Raw genomic sequence first — 12,419 nt, forward strand, 5'->3', positions numbered from 1 at the left:
TGTATTTTGTACTAAATGTGGACAGACCAGACTTGAGAAGCCCATAAAAAGATGGGGAACCAGCTCATTTATGAACACATGCACACTTTTGTACAGAGATCTTTTTCTTCTCTAATAAGCTTGAGAATCCTTGAAATTACCAAACAGGCCATTTAATCCATTGTCCATTGAGTAGTTCTAAGAAATGAGAGAGCAGATTTGGGACTTCGCGTTTCCAAGTGTTAGCTATTAATAGAATCATTTGCTGAGGTGGAAATAAGCCAGGGGAGAGACAGCAGAAAGTGGGCAACTGTTGATGGTTTTCCTTGCAGAGGCTAAGTTACAATCAATTGCTTTTGTAAATAAAGACATCCAGCCTTTGTTTTTATCTTAGTAGTGACATTAGGATAAAAATATAACGACGGCAGGGACTGGTTTATTTGGACAAGTATTGCCCATACCAGCTACTCGGTCTTTTCTCTAGAGAGCTCTGGGAGGAATTGTTATCGTTACCTTCAAGATGGAAGTTGACAACAAATTCACAAAGAGAAGACAACTGCGTGCATGCATCCATACACATTTTCTCTCTAATAATGTGAAAAATTGGGATGCGTTTGTCAGCACCTGCCAACAAATACCTAAGGGCTGCTGCAGGCACAGTGGGCTGCTTTCTGCTGGTGGAGATTCCATTCACCTGCTCTTTCCACTGCTCAAGCAGGACAGGTGCAAGCCCTGGGCATGTGGGTGAGAGGTGCAGCCCATCCTGGACCACAAGGTATTCATACCTGCTGGTGGTAACGGGGGTGAGGAGAGGAGGAGCAGGGGAGAGCTGAAAGACAAGAGGATTCAGTAAATCCCACATGCATTTAATTTTCAGAATTGCGTGTCTTACAACTCAAAAGAAGACCAAACTTGGAGAGAAATGTCTGTTTTCTTCTACTACCTAGAGGTGCAAAGAAAAACCAACATAGCAAGGTACCATATGTATTATAGATAATTTAATATTAAATAATACTTAAATGCAATGATGACCATAAGAAGAAAGGCCGAAAGGAATGCAAGACAGTCCAGCCTTAGGGTTGGTAGACTTGGGTGCTGTGATCTATAGCACAACCTTGGGCAAGATCCTTATGCCCAAATCCAACTGAGTGTTTGTTTGTTAATGCATATTGAGGTGTCTCAAGTTGGCCAAGACTCTAAACACCTTTTTTTTTTCTTTGAGGGTTATAATTCCTTGGGTTTCTGCTGAATGAAATGAGGATAATAGTGCTTCTTGCTGCCCAGAGCTGTCAATCTACAAATTACTGTTTCTGTATCGTATTCTGATGCTCCACTAATGGGAGAACCCTAAACAAGGGGAACCTAACTGATAAGCAACAGTACTGTTTGTTAGCTTTTGCAGGGAATTGTGTTTCAGTTTTTGTTTCAGGGTGTTATTTTCCCATTGAAGCTTCAATTAAGCTCCTTACTTTGAGATCCATTTGGAGATTAACTGTTTAACTCTGTAAATGACTGTTTTGTTTGGAGATCTGGTGTTTTGAGTGTCCAGTTTAGTTCCAATTCAGTTACTTTCATCTGAAGGTCATGAAACCTTTAGATTTCACCATGTTTTCTCTTCAAATTTGGCTCCTCAGAGTTCCCATTCTACCCTCTTTGAAACTGTGTTGACAGTCATGCTCTGTGTTTGCTGGTGACTTTGGTGTTGGTCGATGTGTTAATTTAACAGCAAATCTACAATCTCTCCTTGTTACAATAAATCACTTCTTATTCACATGATGTTACTATCTAAGTGAGCTTTTTCTTATGCTCTTCCTCCTCCTCCTTCTTCTTCTTTTATTTCCTCATGAAGGGTACCTGACAATGTCTTCATGAGTTTCTTTTCAGGAAGATAATTCATGTGGTGCTTCCATAGAGACCGAATATTTGAATAATTTATTTATTACTAGCATTCAGTGTATTTACAGTAGTAGTATTGAAGAAGTAAAAGTAAGTCAGAGGGGTTGTGCAGTGTGTCCCTAAGGGAGTCATTTGCACAGCCAAGCTCTTCTTTGTTTGGGAAAGTGGGTAAAGCCCTAGTGGGGCTGCTAGGGTCCTGAGGGTGCTGGTAAGGTCTTGTGTTTGCGAGAGGGTTTTTAAATGGCCTTAACACCATGCATTCAATAAAAAAAATCTCAGTGAGAGACAGCATTTTGCAGTGATATATACAGGCACGGTCACTTTCCTGTGACATTTTAAGCTGTTTGTTCTGTGTCAGACATTTGTATATAGGGTGCTATGGATTAGCTGTTCAGTATGTATCTAGTCTTTTTATTCCTCTTTTTGTAGTTGAGTGTGTAAAGAGAATGGCAGAAGTGGTGATTTGTTAAATGCCTGAAGCGTGGTCCTGTAACATTGATGTTAGAGCCCTTAGTAAGGAAATGTGGCCACTGGCTCTTTGTCTTCCCTGTGACCAAAACATCTGAGCTACTTTGGCCTCTGAAGTTGAGAAGGAAGAAGACCAAACCGTGGCAGACAGGTCTCGCTGATGGTAGGTGACGTTGCAGAGTACACGAAGATTAGTTAAATTCCTACTGTGTTTAAACTCAGTAATGTATGTTTTAGGTCTGCATAGGTCTCTTTGCTATCTTTACAGACAGCTTTGCTTATTTTGCAACAGTCCCGCATAGTGACTTTTGAAATTATTACTTCTGAATAAGTAGTATAGTAAGATGGAAGTTTACTGGCTTTGTCTACTTTCCTTGACAACTGGAAAGTGTGGGTGGGTGCTGCAAGGCAAGTCTGACCACTAACTTTGGGCAGAGGAGAGGGTAGATCTGTGTGCACTCGCCCGTTTTACCTTCAGTGTCGACTGCTGTGTGAGCAGTGGCAGTAAAACAGCACTTTGCAATACACACCGAAGAGAGAAGTCCCGCAGCACTGGCCTGGCTGCCTCAATACCTAGTGTAGCGTAGGAAAAGAACAGGGAGGCTACCCAAAGCATGGAGGAGGTGAGGAGTTCGATGGTACTTGCCCAAACAGAGTTCAGTGCTGAGTTAATCTACAAATGATGATACTAAATGGCTTCCAGTAAATTCTTCGCTTCTTTTCATGTTGATCTGCAGGTGATGTGGCTGTGACTTTGCAATTTGAACACTGGAATCTGTTTCCTTCGAATTGTCAGTCGATCTCATTTTTTCTGTGACTGGCCTTTCTGTAGGCAGCAGCACAGGTGCTTTTGTCCAGAGACATGTCCCTCCTCCCCCACAAACACACATATGGGACTGACATACAAATGGGAAACTGACTGTGCCACCCTTGGGTTTCAGTTGAGTGAACAAGGTGTAGATGAGATACAGAAAGAGGAATGCCAAGTTCTTGTTCAGCAGCTTTCTCCTCTAGCAGGACTGCCATACATCCAGGATTCCACCAATGTTTTCCTTTCCCCACCAAGAGCTATGGTCTGCTCAGAGCATGGGGGTTGTTTGCCTGTGCCCAGAGAATGCCTGGATGGCATGGTGAGAGCATCTCGTAAGGAGCTGTCACGTAGCTGGGAAGTCCTGGACATGATCACTGGCAGATACAGAGACAAGTCTGGCAGCAGTCAGTGTCAAACCTCTTCCGTAGGTGGAATTTGGGGCCAGGCCACCTCTGGCTAGGCTGGCTTATGACAGCGATGTAGCATACCACCAGTTAGATCCCATTTTATAACAGCAGTTCTCTGAACAAGTCATGGTTAGAAACTAGCAGTAAAATTTATATGGTAACTTGAAAATGGTACAGGATGCAAAGATTTATTTTCTGTAACTGTGAAATTTTTGTGATTATTGCCATCAAAGTCTCCAGGCTGATGAGCTGGAGCATATGCTCCGTGCTGAGAGCATGTGAATGTTTGGCATTCCTAAAACGTGAAGGTGGCTGGTATTAGAAGTAATCTTGGCTTTCATAATTCTAAAGTCTGTTTGAGAACACAGCTACGACAGAGGCTGTGCTTTACATGTGCTTTACATGGAGGTTACTAAAATAAGAATAATACTGCAGTTGTGTTGCTATGAGCAGTTTTGGGGATGCAGATCGCTATGAGCAAGGGAAAGCTGTTGTCAAGTTGGGCTGTTCCTTGACTACGTCAGGTTTCTTGAGGCAGACCTATACTGAAAGAATTAAAACAGAAGCTCTGGGAATTCTTAAAATGCTCTTTTGCTATGGCTTGCTCATGTGATGGGCAGTTACCTGTTTTTGGGTCCCTGGGGGAAAACACCAATGGTGTTCAAGTCCAAGCAATGTTGATGTCTTGTGGGATTTGTTCGCTCTCTGTGTTGATGTTGTTCATGGTTAACACTGTCAATAATTTTTCCTCTCTAACATGCTAAGAATTTCTCCCCACTGGTCAGAGCAGACATCTGTGCTGCGTGTTCTTGGTTACATAAAAGGCATTTCTTAAGCATCTAGAAGAAACAGCAAATTAATGGAAATGGCGTATTACTAAGAGAGCTTAATTGTATTTGAACAGTTGAGAAAAGTAGAGGCTATCTTAAATTCGAAGGGTGGTGGTTAGTGGCTTGCAGATTTCACTGCTGTGTGTTATTGAAGGTAAATGTGAAAAAAAAGTCCATTTGTTTCAGATATTGGAATAAATCTTACCACTAGAAATTCTTCAGTTGTACATTTGAGAGTATGCAGTGGGATGGCCAAGTTTGTTCTTAAAACAAAACTGTACGCATCGCTTGATTTCCTGCAATTTATAACAGACTTGAAACTGAATTGGAACTTCAAAAGGGAAGGAGGGAGGATTTTTTCTTCACCAGTAGGAGTACAGTGTGTTCAAAAACCCCAAAACCAAAGCTAGGGCTCCTTTTGGGGTAAGTAGTACTTTACACTACTTGTTTCAAGCTAATTGAAGTACACCTGCCCAGGCAGTAGAGTGAACATGAATCTACTGTAGTACAGTGTTTCTTCCTCGCATCCCTCCCCATTTGTAAAGGAAAGATAATTTGCATCTGGATCCTGAGTGATGAACTTTTACAAGAGTTCTCTCTAATCAGCAGAATGGGATAAACACTCATTTTCTTACAAAGGTAATCTTTGGGGAAAGTCTGTAAGACACTTAGGCTGGTAAAGGAATTTATCCTCTCTTTAATGCATTTAATACCAACCACAAATTAGCAAAGAAAACACAACTATGCTTTAAATTATTTTAGGACAAATTCCGTCGATTTGGAAATACCATTATAAGATTCTTGGCTTCATCTTATGTGTTCTTTCTCTTAGTTTTCTTTCTCTTCATAGGTCAAAGTCTCACAGTGCTTGCAATTGCATACAATAAAGGTAATAAATTCTCTTTCTCTCTGACAATATTTATTTCTATGTCTAGCCCGTCATTACTGCTCTCTAGTACACACTAGAAGGACAAGGTGAAACTGAAATTAAAATTGTTCATACAGCGATGGGAAACTGCAGTCTTGATTTTTACATATATGCACAGTTTGAATGAAGATACTACAAACACTTTGTGCAGATCTTTCATTTTCATATTTCTACAGTACATCCTTGCTTTGCAGCTTTTAAATGTAGCTTACATATTTTGTGTGAATACATACATTGGGGTTTTTTAAATAATAAAGTAGGATGTGCAGCTTTTTATGATCCACATGTTGAGTTTCAGCACTTAGTTTAAGTTGTTCCTTCTGAGAAACAAGAACAATAAGTTGTTTCTCCTGGAGATGAAAAAATAAAATAGTTAAGGTCAGGTCATCTGATCAGCTGTGTGTGTACAAATACGTCTGTGTCCATATGTATGTTTAATTAAATGCATTTAAATATAAATACTTGTGGTTATCTCATATATTGAACACGTATGAAGAAATACACAGTTAAGTAGAAGACTGTCCCTTTTTTGCTAGAGATTTGGTGCATCCACCCTGTTCTCATAAACTCTGAAACATATCTATGGAGGAAGAACTATTTGTAAATATGTTGTAATGTTTTCTGATAAACTTGTACAATACTTTTCATTCTCGGTTGGAAATGTTTTCTGTGACATCCAAATGCTAAGCTTGAGATAGCAATACAGCAAAATACTGGTTTTCTATTTTTTTTGTGACAAATACTGTCCTTCCCACCACTGTGTGTTATATCTCTCCCTTTCCCCCCAGTGTTTTCTCAGTATTTCTTCTCTCTGGTATTTTGTGTTTCTGTCAGTCTTCCCTTTTGGTCCTTTGAAGCAAATCTGAAGTTGTTCCCGTAATGTTTTTTCCTCCCCTCTCCCCTTCAAGCAGTTTCAGTTTTGATCACTGCAGTTGACATTGATAGTGCTTAAGATAATTTCGAGCTATCTTAAAAAAGATAAGGTGTATTGTAAAGTTGGGGGGCGTGGGTGGGTGTTGGTTGTTTGGTTGAGATTTTTTCTTCAGTTTAATTTGTCAATAAGAACTCACTCTATTACCAAAGACACGTTTCTATATGTGTCTTGGGTAGAAGGCACCTTATTTGTTGTATGATGTCTAGAGAGGTAAAGGTATGCTTCTGGATCTGTCTCTTGCTAATTTTGCTAATAGTGGCTGGTGAGAGAGGAGATTTTTTTTATTATTTTAATAATACATCAACGGGCCTTGCTCACACTGGTAATCCAAAAGAATAACTAAGTCTACATTTTCAAACTTGTATCAATGAGTTAGTGGCTTAAAAGCATAAAATGGCAAATTGTGGCAAAGGTGCATGATTGATTAAGAAATCAGAGAAATTTTATTTATTTATTTTATTGGGTTGTTGTCAAGTCTCTGAGATGTTCTGTTTGGTTTTGCTTTTCCAGATAGTTCTTTTTACTGTTCCTGTGACTTGGCTGCTGCTTTAAATGGGTTACAGTATCTTGCACAAATACAGCTATTTCTACCCTTCCTGTCCAAATGAAGCCCATGTAGTAGTTATAAGAAGATGAAGCCTGAAACTACATGTAAACTAGTGTCTGAGTAAGGGTTTGATACAACCAGTACAAGAGTACAGCACTGATGCTTGTTCTTGGTGCTTTGGACGGCGTTAATCACTGATGAAGCAACCTGTGTACAGTATGAGTGCTCAAGAGTCCAGTTTCATACAGAAAGGCAAGAGAAGCAGCTTGGTACAGTCTGCTCAAATTGATACTCAAAATACTCAGCAAACCCTTAATTTCCCAATACCATCTGTCGGACAGCTTAATGCTTGGAGGCAGAAATGAGACAGGGCAGAACTGGATGGGGACAGAACCTAGCAAACACACAGTACTGCAAGGTCACGACTCCCTGGCTTTTCTGTTCAGTCACGATGGGGCTGGCAGAGCTCTGATTACTTCTTAAGAACAGGATCCAAATTTACTGGAAAAATTCTGAAATGAATCCTTCTGAAATTTTGTTGCTAGGATCAGCAGTTAGTCTCTTGCCAGACTTGCAAATGCATAAATATAGGTCAGTGGCATCATGATTTATTTTGTAAACATTTCATGATTTGACTGCTATCTTTAGAGATGCTCCCTCTGTCTACATGTAGATATTTTTCTTCAGGAGTGACACATTAAAATCTTCAAGGTAGCCCTTAGTTTCCAGTCTTGGGAGGACAGTGAACAAAAATTATAAAACATTGCTGATTTTTTCACTGATATTTTACTTTCTCTGTGATTAACTGCAACAACAAATCTTAAATACTTACTTTGCAAGAGCAAGAGAATGAAATGTGAAGGTCCAGAATGAGATTTCCTGGTACACAGGATCACTGAACAGCTGTTTAGCAATCCACAGACTGAGTAAAATAGCTTAAGACGATCATAGTGAACTACCAGTCTAACTAAAAGCATCTCTTGGGTTTTTTTGAGTTTATCTGAACAAATAGAGATATTGGGCGGTACTTTGAGTGGAATAATACTCTTTTCCACTGAAGATTAGTTTAAAATAATAATAAGGGAAAAATGTACCTTAGAACAGATCTGTTGTGTGAAAGCAGATCCTAAAGTTTACAGTTCCTCTAGATGTTTTATTCAGCTGGTAAACCTGTTCTATAAGCTGAAATTCTTTTCCAGATAACATCCTAGGGGAGTGTGCTCTGTAAGCCTGACAGGAGGAGGGACAGCTTTGTAGACCCAAGACATAAACAAAGAATCTTAAAACTGCTCTTGGCACAGCCCGTAACCTGCAGTTTGGGGCCCACCCAAGTGTTGCAGTGGCTCGCCAAGGGTCCCAAGAGAGGAGAGGAGCTGCGAGCTTCAGCAGTTCATGCTGCCTTGGAAAATTCTGATTTGAAACCAACTAGCCATGGTTTCATTTTGAACTCAACTCATATAAGCAACTATGTCTTTAAATGCGTAAGCCCTCTGCCACGCTTTGCACGCATTTCAGGTTATTTTACATACATTACTTCATAAATAATTTGAAGAAAACTGGAATATTTGTATCAAAGGACATGAATTGTGTGGATCTCTGCATGGCAACTGTAATTAGCATTGTGAGCCTCTGCTTGTATGTCTGTGCTTGTTGAAACAGCCCACCTGTGCTGCTGTTCAAGTGCAGCACCCAACACACTTGAGGCATTGTCTCACTACAGGTATCTTCTTCGGCACTTCAGCTTTCCTGGATTCTTCATTTAGGTTGTTTCTTCAGTAATTATTAACCAAAAATCAGGAAGTGAAATGCTGTTGAATTTACATAGGAAGCTAACAAGCTGAAGCCTTTGAATTTACATAGGAAACGTAACAAGCTGAAGCCTGTTAGATGTTCTGCCCTGCAGGCACATTTGGTCATTCAGAAGCAAAAAAAGCCTGTGATAAGTAGCTCCAGGTATGCAAACTGCATCCAAAATAATAAATGAGAGTTTCCCATTGTCCTCACTGGTTGGAAAGTGGTGGTTGCCTTTGGCCAGGAGATGGACTGCTATGGGGAGCTGCAGTCAGCCCTACTTGGGGAAGGTGGTGATCCGGCCCGTGCCAGGAGGCCCCCGCAAAGGTCAGAACAAGATGGTCTCCAAAAAAGAAAGCAGTCTCTCAGTTTCATCCCACAGTTCATGTGAGCAGCAACTAATTTGAAAAGCAGCATTGAGACATGTGGAAGGAGAAACCAGGTGATGAGGACTAATTAGAGTAAACAATGGTTAGTATTGAAGATGCATCTGACTCACCCATCTAAGAATTCAGATGTACGTTTTTCTCTGCTTGGATTCCCTCAGCTGGCAAGGAACAGTTCTACAGCAAGTACCAAGTTTCCTAAATGACTCATGATTTAGCTAATTCTTACGAATTCAGGACAAATGCTGAAGTTTGGGAAGATTTTGACATGCTGTTCTTGTTATACCAACACAAAGATTCATCTTGGCTTTCGCTGCACTGCTTTGTGGTGGTGGTTTCACAAGTCGTATTTCTTCTAGAGTTGCTGAACCCCATCAGGCTACTGTTCTGCCATAATGTATTCTACTGACAAAGCTGACTGTCAGTTATGTTAGTTAGCTGTTGGTAGTGATTCGTCTACTACAAGCAGTGTATAGGCTGGGGCGGGGGGGGGGAAGCATATCTTTCCATCCAGCTTTAATTCATCTCTCCTGTTATGTATACTTAAGGATACAGATCCTCTTATTAAGTAATTGCTTAATCTTTCCCACCCACCCTACCCCCCACCCCATTAATCTCCTGCTTTATTCAGTGCATTAACTGTGGAAACTGAAATTTGGGGGAGCTACTGCAAATCTACCAAAATGTAGCATTTCCTAGCTTTTAAGTCTTCACCTTTTGGTGGGTGGAGTTGGGTTTGGGTTTTTTTGGTTCTGCCACCTTCATGACTTTCATTTAAGTTAGTTACTTATGTATGTAAGAAAGTCTGGACTACCGGTTCTGCCATGCTTTTGCATGTTGCATGCTGCATGCCAGTTCTGTATGAGTTTATTGTATTATCTGAGGTGCTCAAAAAAACAATAAAAAAGGAAACTTTGAGCACCCATTCTCAAAGTTTGAATCTACTCAAATAGAGACTGAGGTATCCATTTAACAAAAAAGATTATTCTGTTACTTAGTTGTTTAGTTGGGAGTTTGTTTCCCTTGCTGGTGTCATTATTTATTATTCCCTTCACTGAAATTGAAACTCTGAGTCAGTTTCTGTCATCAAGGAAAACCATTTGCATTTTTTTGGACTTCATAGTCTGGTCACTCTAATAGAAGTATAGTCAGGCAGTACTTTTCTGTAGGTGGCATGGCACTTTGCAGAAAATCAAAATTACAGACCTTTGCCCTGGGATATCCACTGTCTAAATGTAACAAGTGTAAAGACATTATTGGTTTTGTCCTCAAAAATTATGAAGTATTTTCAATAATGATAAATTACTTGGATTGTGATAATAACTGAGCAGTTGCCACACACAGTACTTCTTACCTGCAAAATACTTCAAAGCATTATCTAATTAAATGACACAACATCCTTTTTACTGTGTTTGGGCGAGCACCAGTACCCCTGGCTTAAATGGAGAGTTTGAGCAACTTCTCCAGGGCAAACCTGTGCCCATCAGGTGTGGCAGGAGCCACAGGATCCCTGATCCTTCCTTGATTCCTACATACTTTTTTTAAATGCACCTTGAGAGAGATTCCCATTATAGTCTAGAATTGTGAAGTATCTGTGTGTATGTTTTGGACACAGAGTTTTGGAGGCCTGAATGAATAATTGCGTGGTCTCTCAGTTTGGTGGGAAATTTGCCGTAGGTTTTCTTTGTCGGTGATGGACATCTACTGTGAGACTGCTTGACAGAAAATCAGAAATAGGCAGGTGGTAGAGGGGATGAAAGGCCTTCTGTACTTGGCCAAGTGAGAAAGTGCACATCAAGACCAAGGAGTGGGGTAAGTAACTGGGGAATAACAGATTATCTGTGTGAAGTGGTTATAAATCCCATTAGTACTTCCTCGACCAGAGATAGTATCTTTTTATCTCAAATAATCTGTACGACTCTTCGCTGAAGGCATGGCTGCTGTGTAAGATCTGGGCTAGCTTCCACATGACAAACCCCAGTGACACCTTGTGCTTCGGGTTCCTGAACTTTCACGCGTGAACTGTCTGAAATTTTGGCTGGGAGACTTAGGATTTCTGAGATATCTCTGCTCAGGTGTCAGTACTGGCAGCTGGGGCGGCACATCTGCCTGCAGCTCGCTGTGTCCGTACAGCTGCTGGAGCAGTCACATAAGCAAGTATGAGGTCTGTCATTTCCTGCAGTATTTTTGCTATTAAAAGTACTCAAATCGCAGAGCACTCAAGTTAAGCAGTTCATGCACTTTGGAATTGAAAAGACTGCCTTGGAGAAACTCTCCCAACTGCAGCGGAATGAATTCTAAACAGGGCTTGAGGATTGCTGGAAATGTGAGCGGATGAGGGGCTGGGAAACCTGGCAGAGTTTCAGAATGCAAGGGTGGTGTGTCTGAGGAGCATTGTCTTATCTGAATGGTGATTCCTATTCTGTACATTAATTAAAACACATAGTGTACAAATGAGCATTTAGGAAGTCTTTTGGATGACCTTTTCCTAAGGGGATGTTTTGGAAGTAAATTGTGAGCTGTATGTGCCTGCTCAGTGTAGCCTCTAAGAACTGCACTGAACCAAACAGTCCAAATTCTGTGCCCTCTTTAAGTAGTGGGGTTTTGTGTATGTTAATAGTTTTGGGGGCACTGTTTTATTTTGTTCTTAATAATGTATTTTGGTATCCTCATTCTGTCAGGGAAGTAATAAAACCACTTTTGTCAAATCAGTAGAGATTAACAGTGTGGAATGGAGGCATCTGGTTCAAGGATACGGAGAGGAGTCGTCAGTTTTAAAAGAAAATTGACAGCAGTTAAGAAGTTTTACTTATTTCTGAATGATTCTTTTTCATGAAGACTACTTGAACAAATTTATTCAGGAACCAGTTTGGATGAGTTAAACCTGTTATAGGTGGGTCTGATTGTGTGTTTCTTGTAAGTATAGAAACAAGGTTCTCATTTAGTAATCAGAAAATGTTTATGTGAGACATGCTTTTTTGTTACTTGCCAGTTTTGCTTTCTTTGCTGTTTCATTGTACATTCGTGACTGATTTGTGTGCATCCTTGCTTTGCGTAACACCCCACGTTCCGTATCTTGGGTGGAATGATCTCATGCGCTGGCAGAGGGTGGGTACTGCTGTTAATTGTTACTTTGCCTTTTTTACGGAACATAGGCACATACCACCTCAAAAAGAAACAACAAACCAGTCCCACTACAAAATATTTCTCACTTGAAAAAATGTAAAATTTCTTGGATTCTTAGTACTTGCAATGACCTCAGGTGTAGCAAATTAATAATAATCAAAGCCAAGTAACAGTTTAACAAAACTGCTGGGTTTAGAGACATGGATTTTGTTTTTTAAAAACTTTTGCAGGGGGACAAATATTTCCTGTCATGGGAAAAGAAGTTATAAATGCCCATGTGGAATTAAAAGGGATTTGGAAATGAAATGCAACCCTG

The 12,419-nt window shown here is 40.3% G+C and overlaps 1 protein-coding gene across 11 annotated transcripts in view; it reads left to right on the plus strand.

Moving 5' to 3' along the window:
- FOXN3 (forkhead box N3) overlaps positions 1-12,419 on the plus strand; it is a 211,903-nt gene that overhangs the window by 140,602 nt on the left and 58,882 nt on the right. For 6 of the 11 annotated variants that reach the window (XM_037394595.1, XM_037394594.1, XM_037394593.1 and 3 more), the window contains one exon: positions 5,242-5,280. The exons of the other annotated variants lie outside the window; for them this stretch is intronic. In XM_037394595.1, coding sequence (XP_037250492.1) covers positions 5,242-5,280 — 39 coding nt within the window. The remainder of the gene's footprint in view (positions 1-5,241; positions 5,281-12,419) is intronic. 11 annotated transcript variants of the gene reach the window in all.

The sequence above is a fragment of the Falco rusticolus genome, chromosome 7 (assembly GCF_015220075.1).
Source record: "Falco rusticolus isolate bFalRus1 chromosome 7, bFalRus1.pri, whole genome shotgun sequence".
NCBI classification, from domain to species: Eukaryota; Metazoa; Chordata; class Aves; order Falconiformes; family Falconidae; genus Falco; species Falco rusticolus.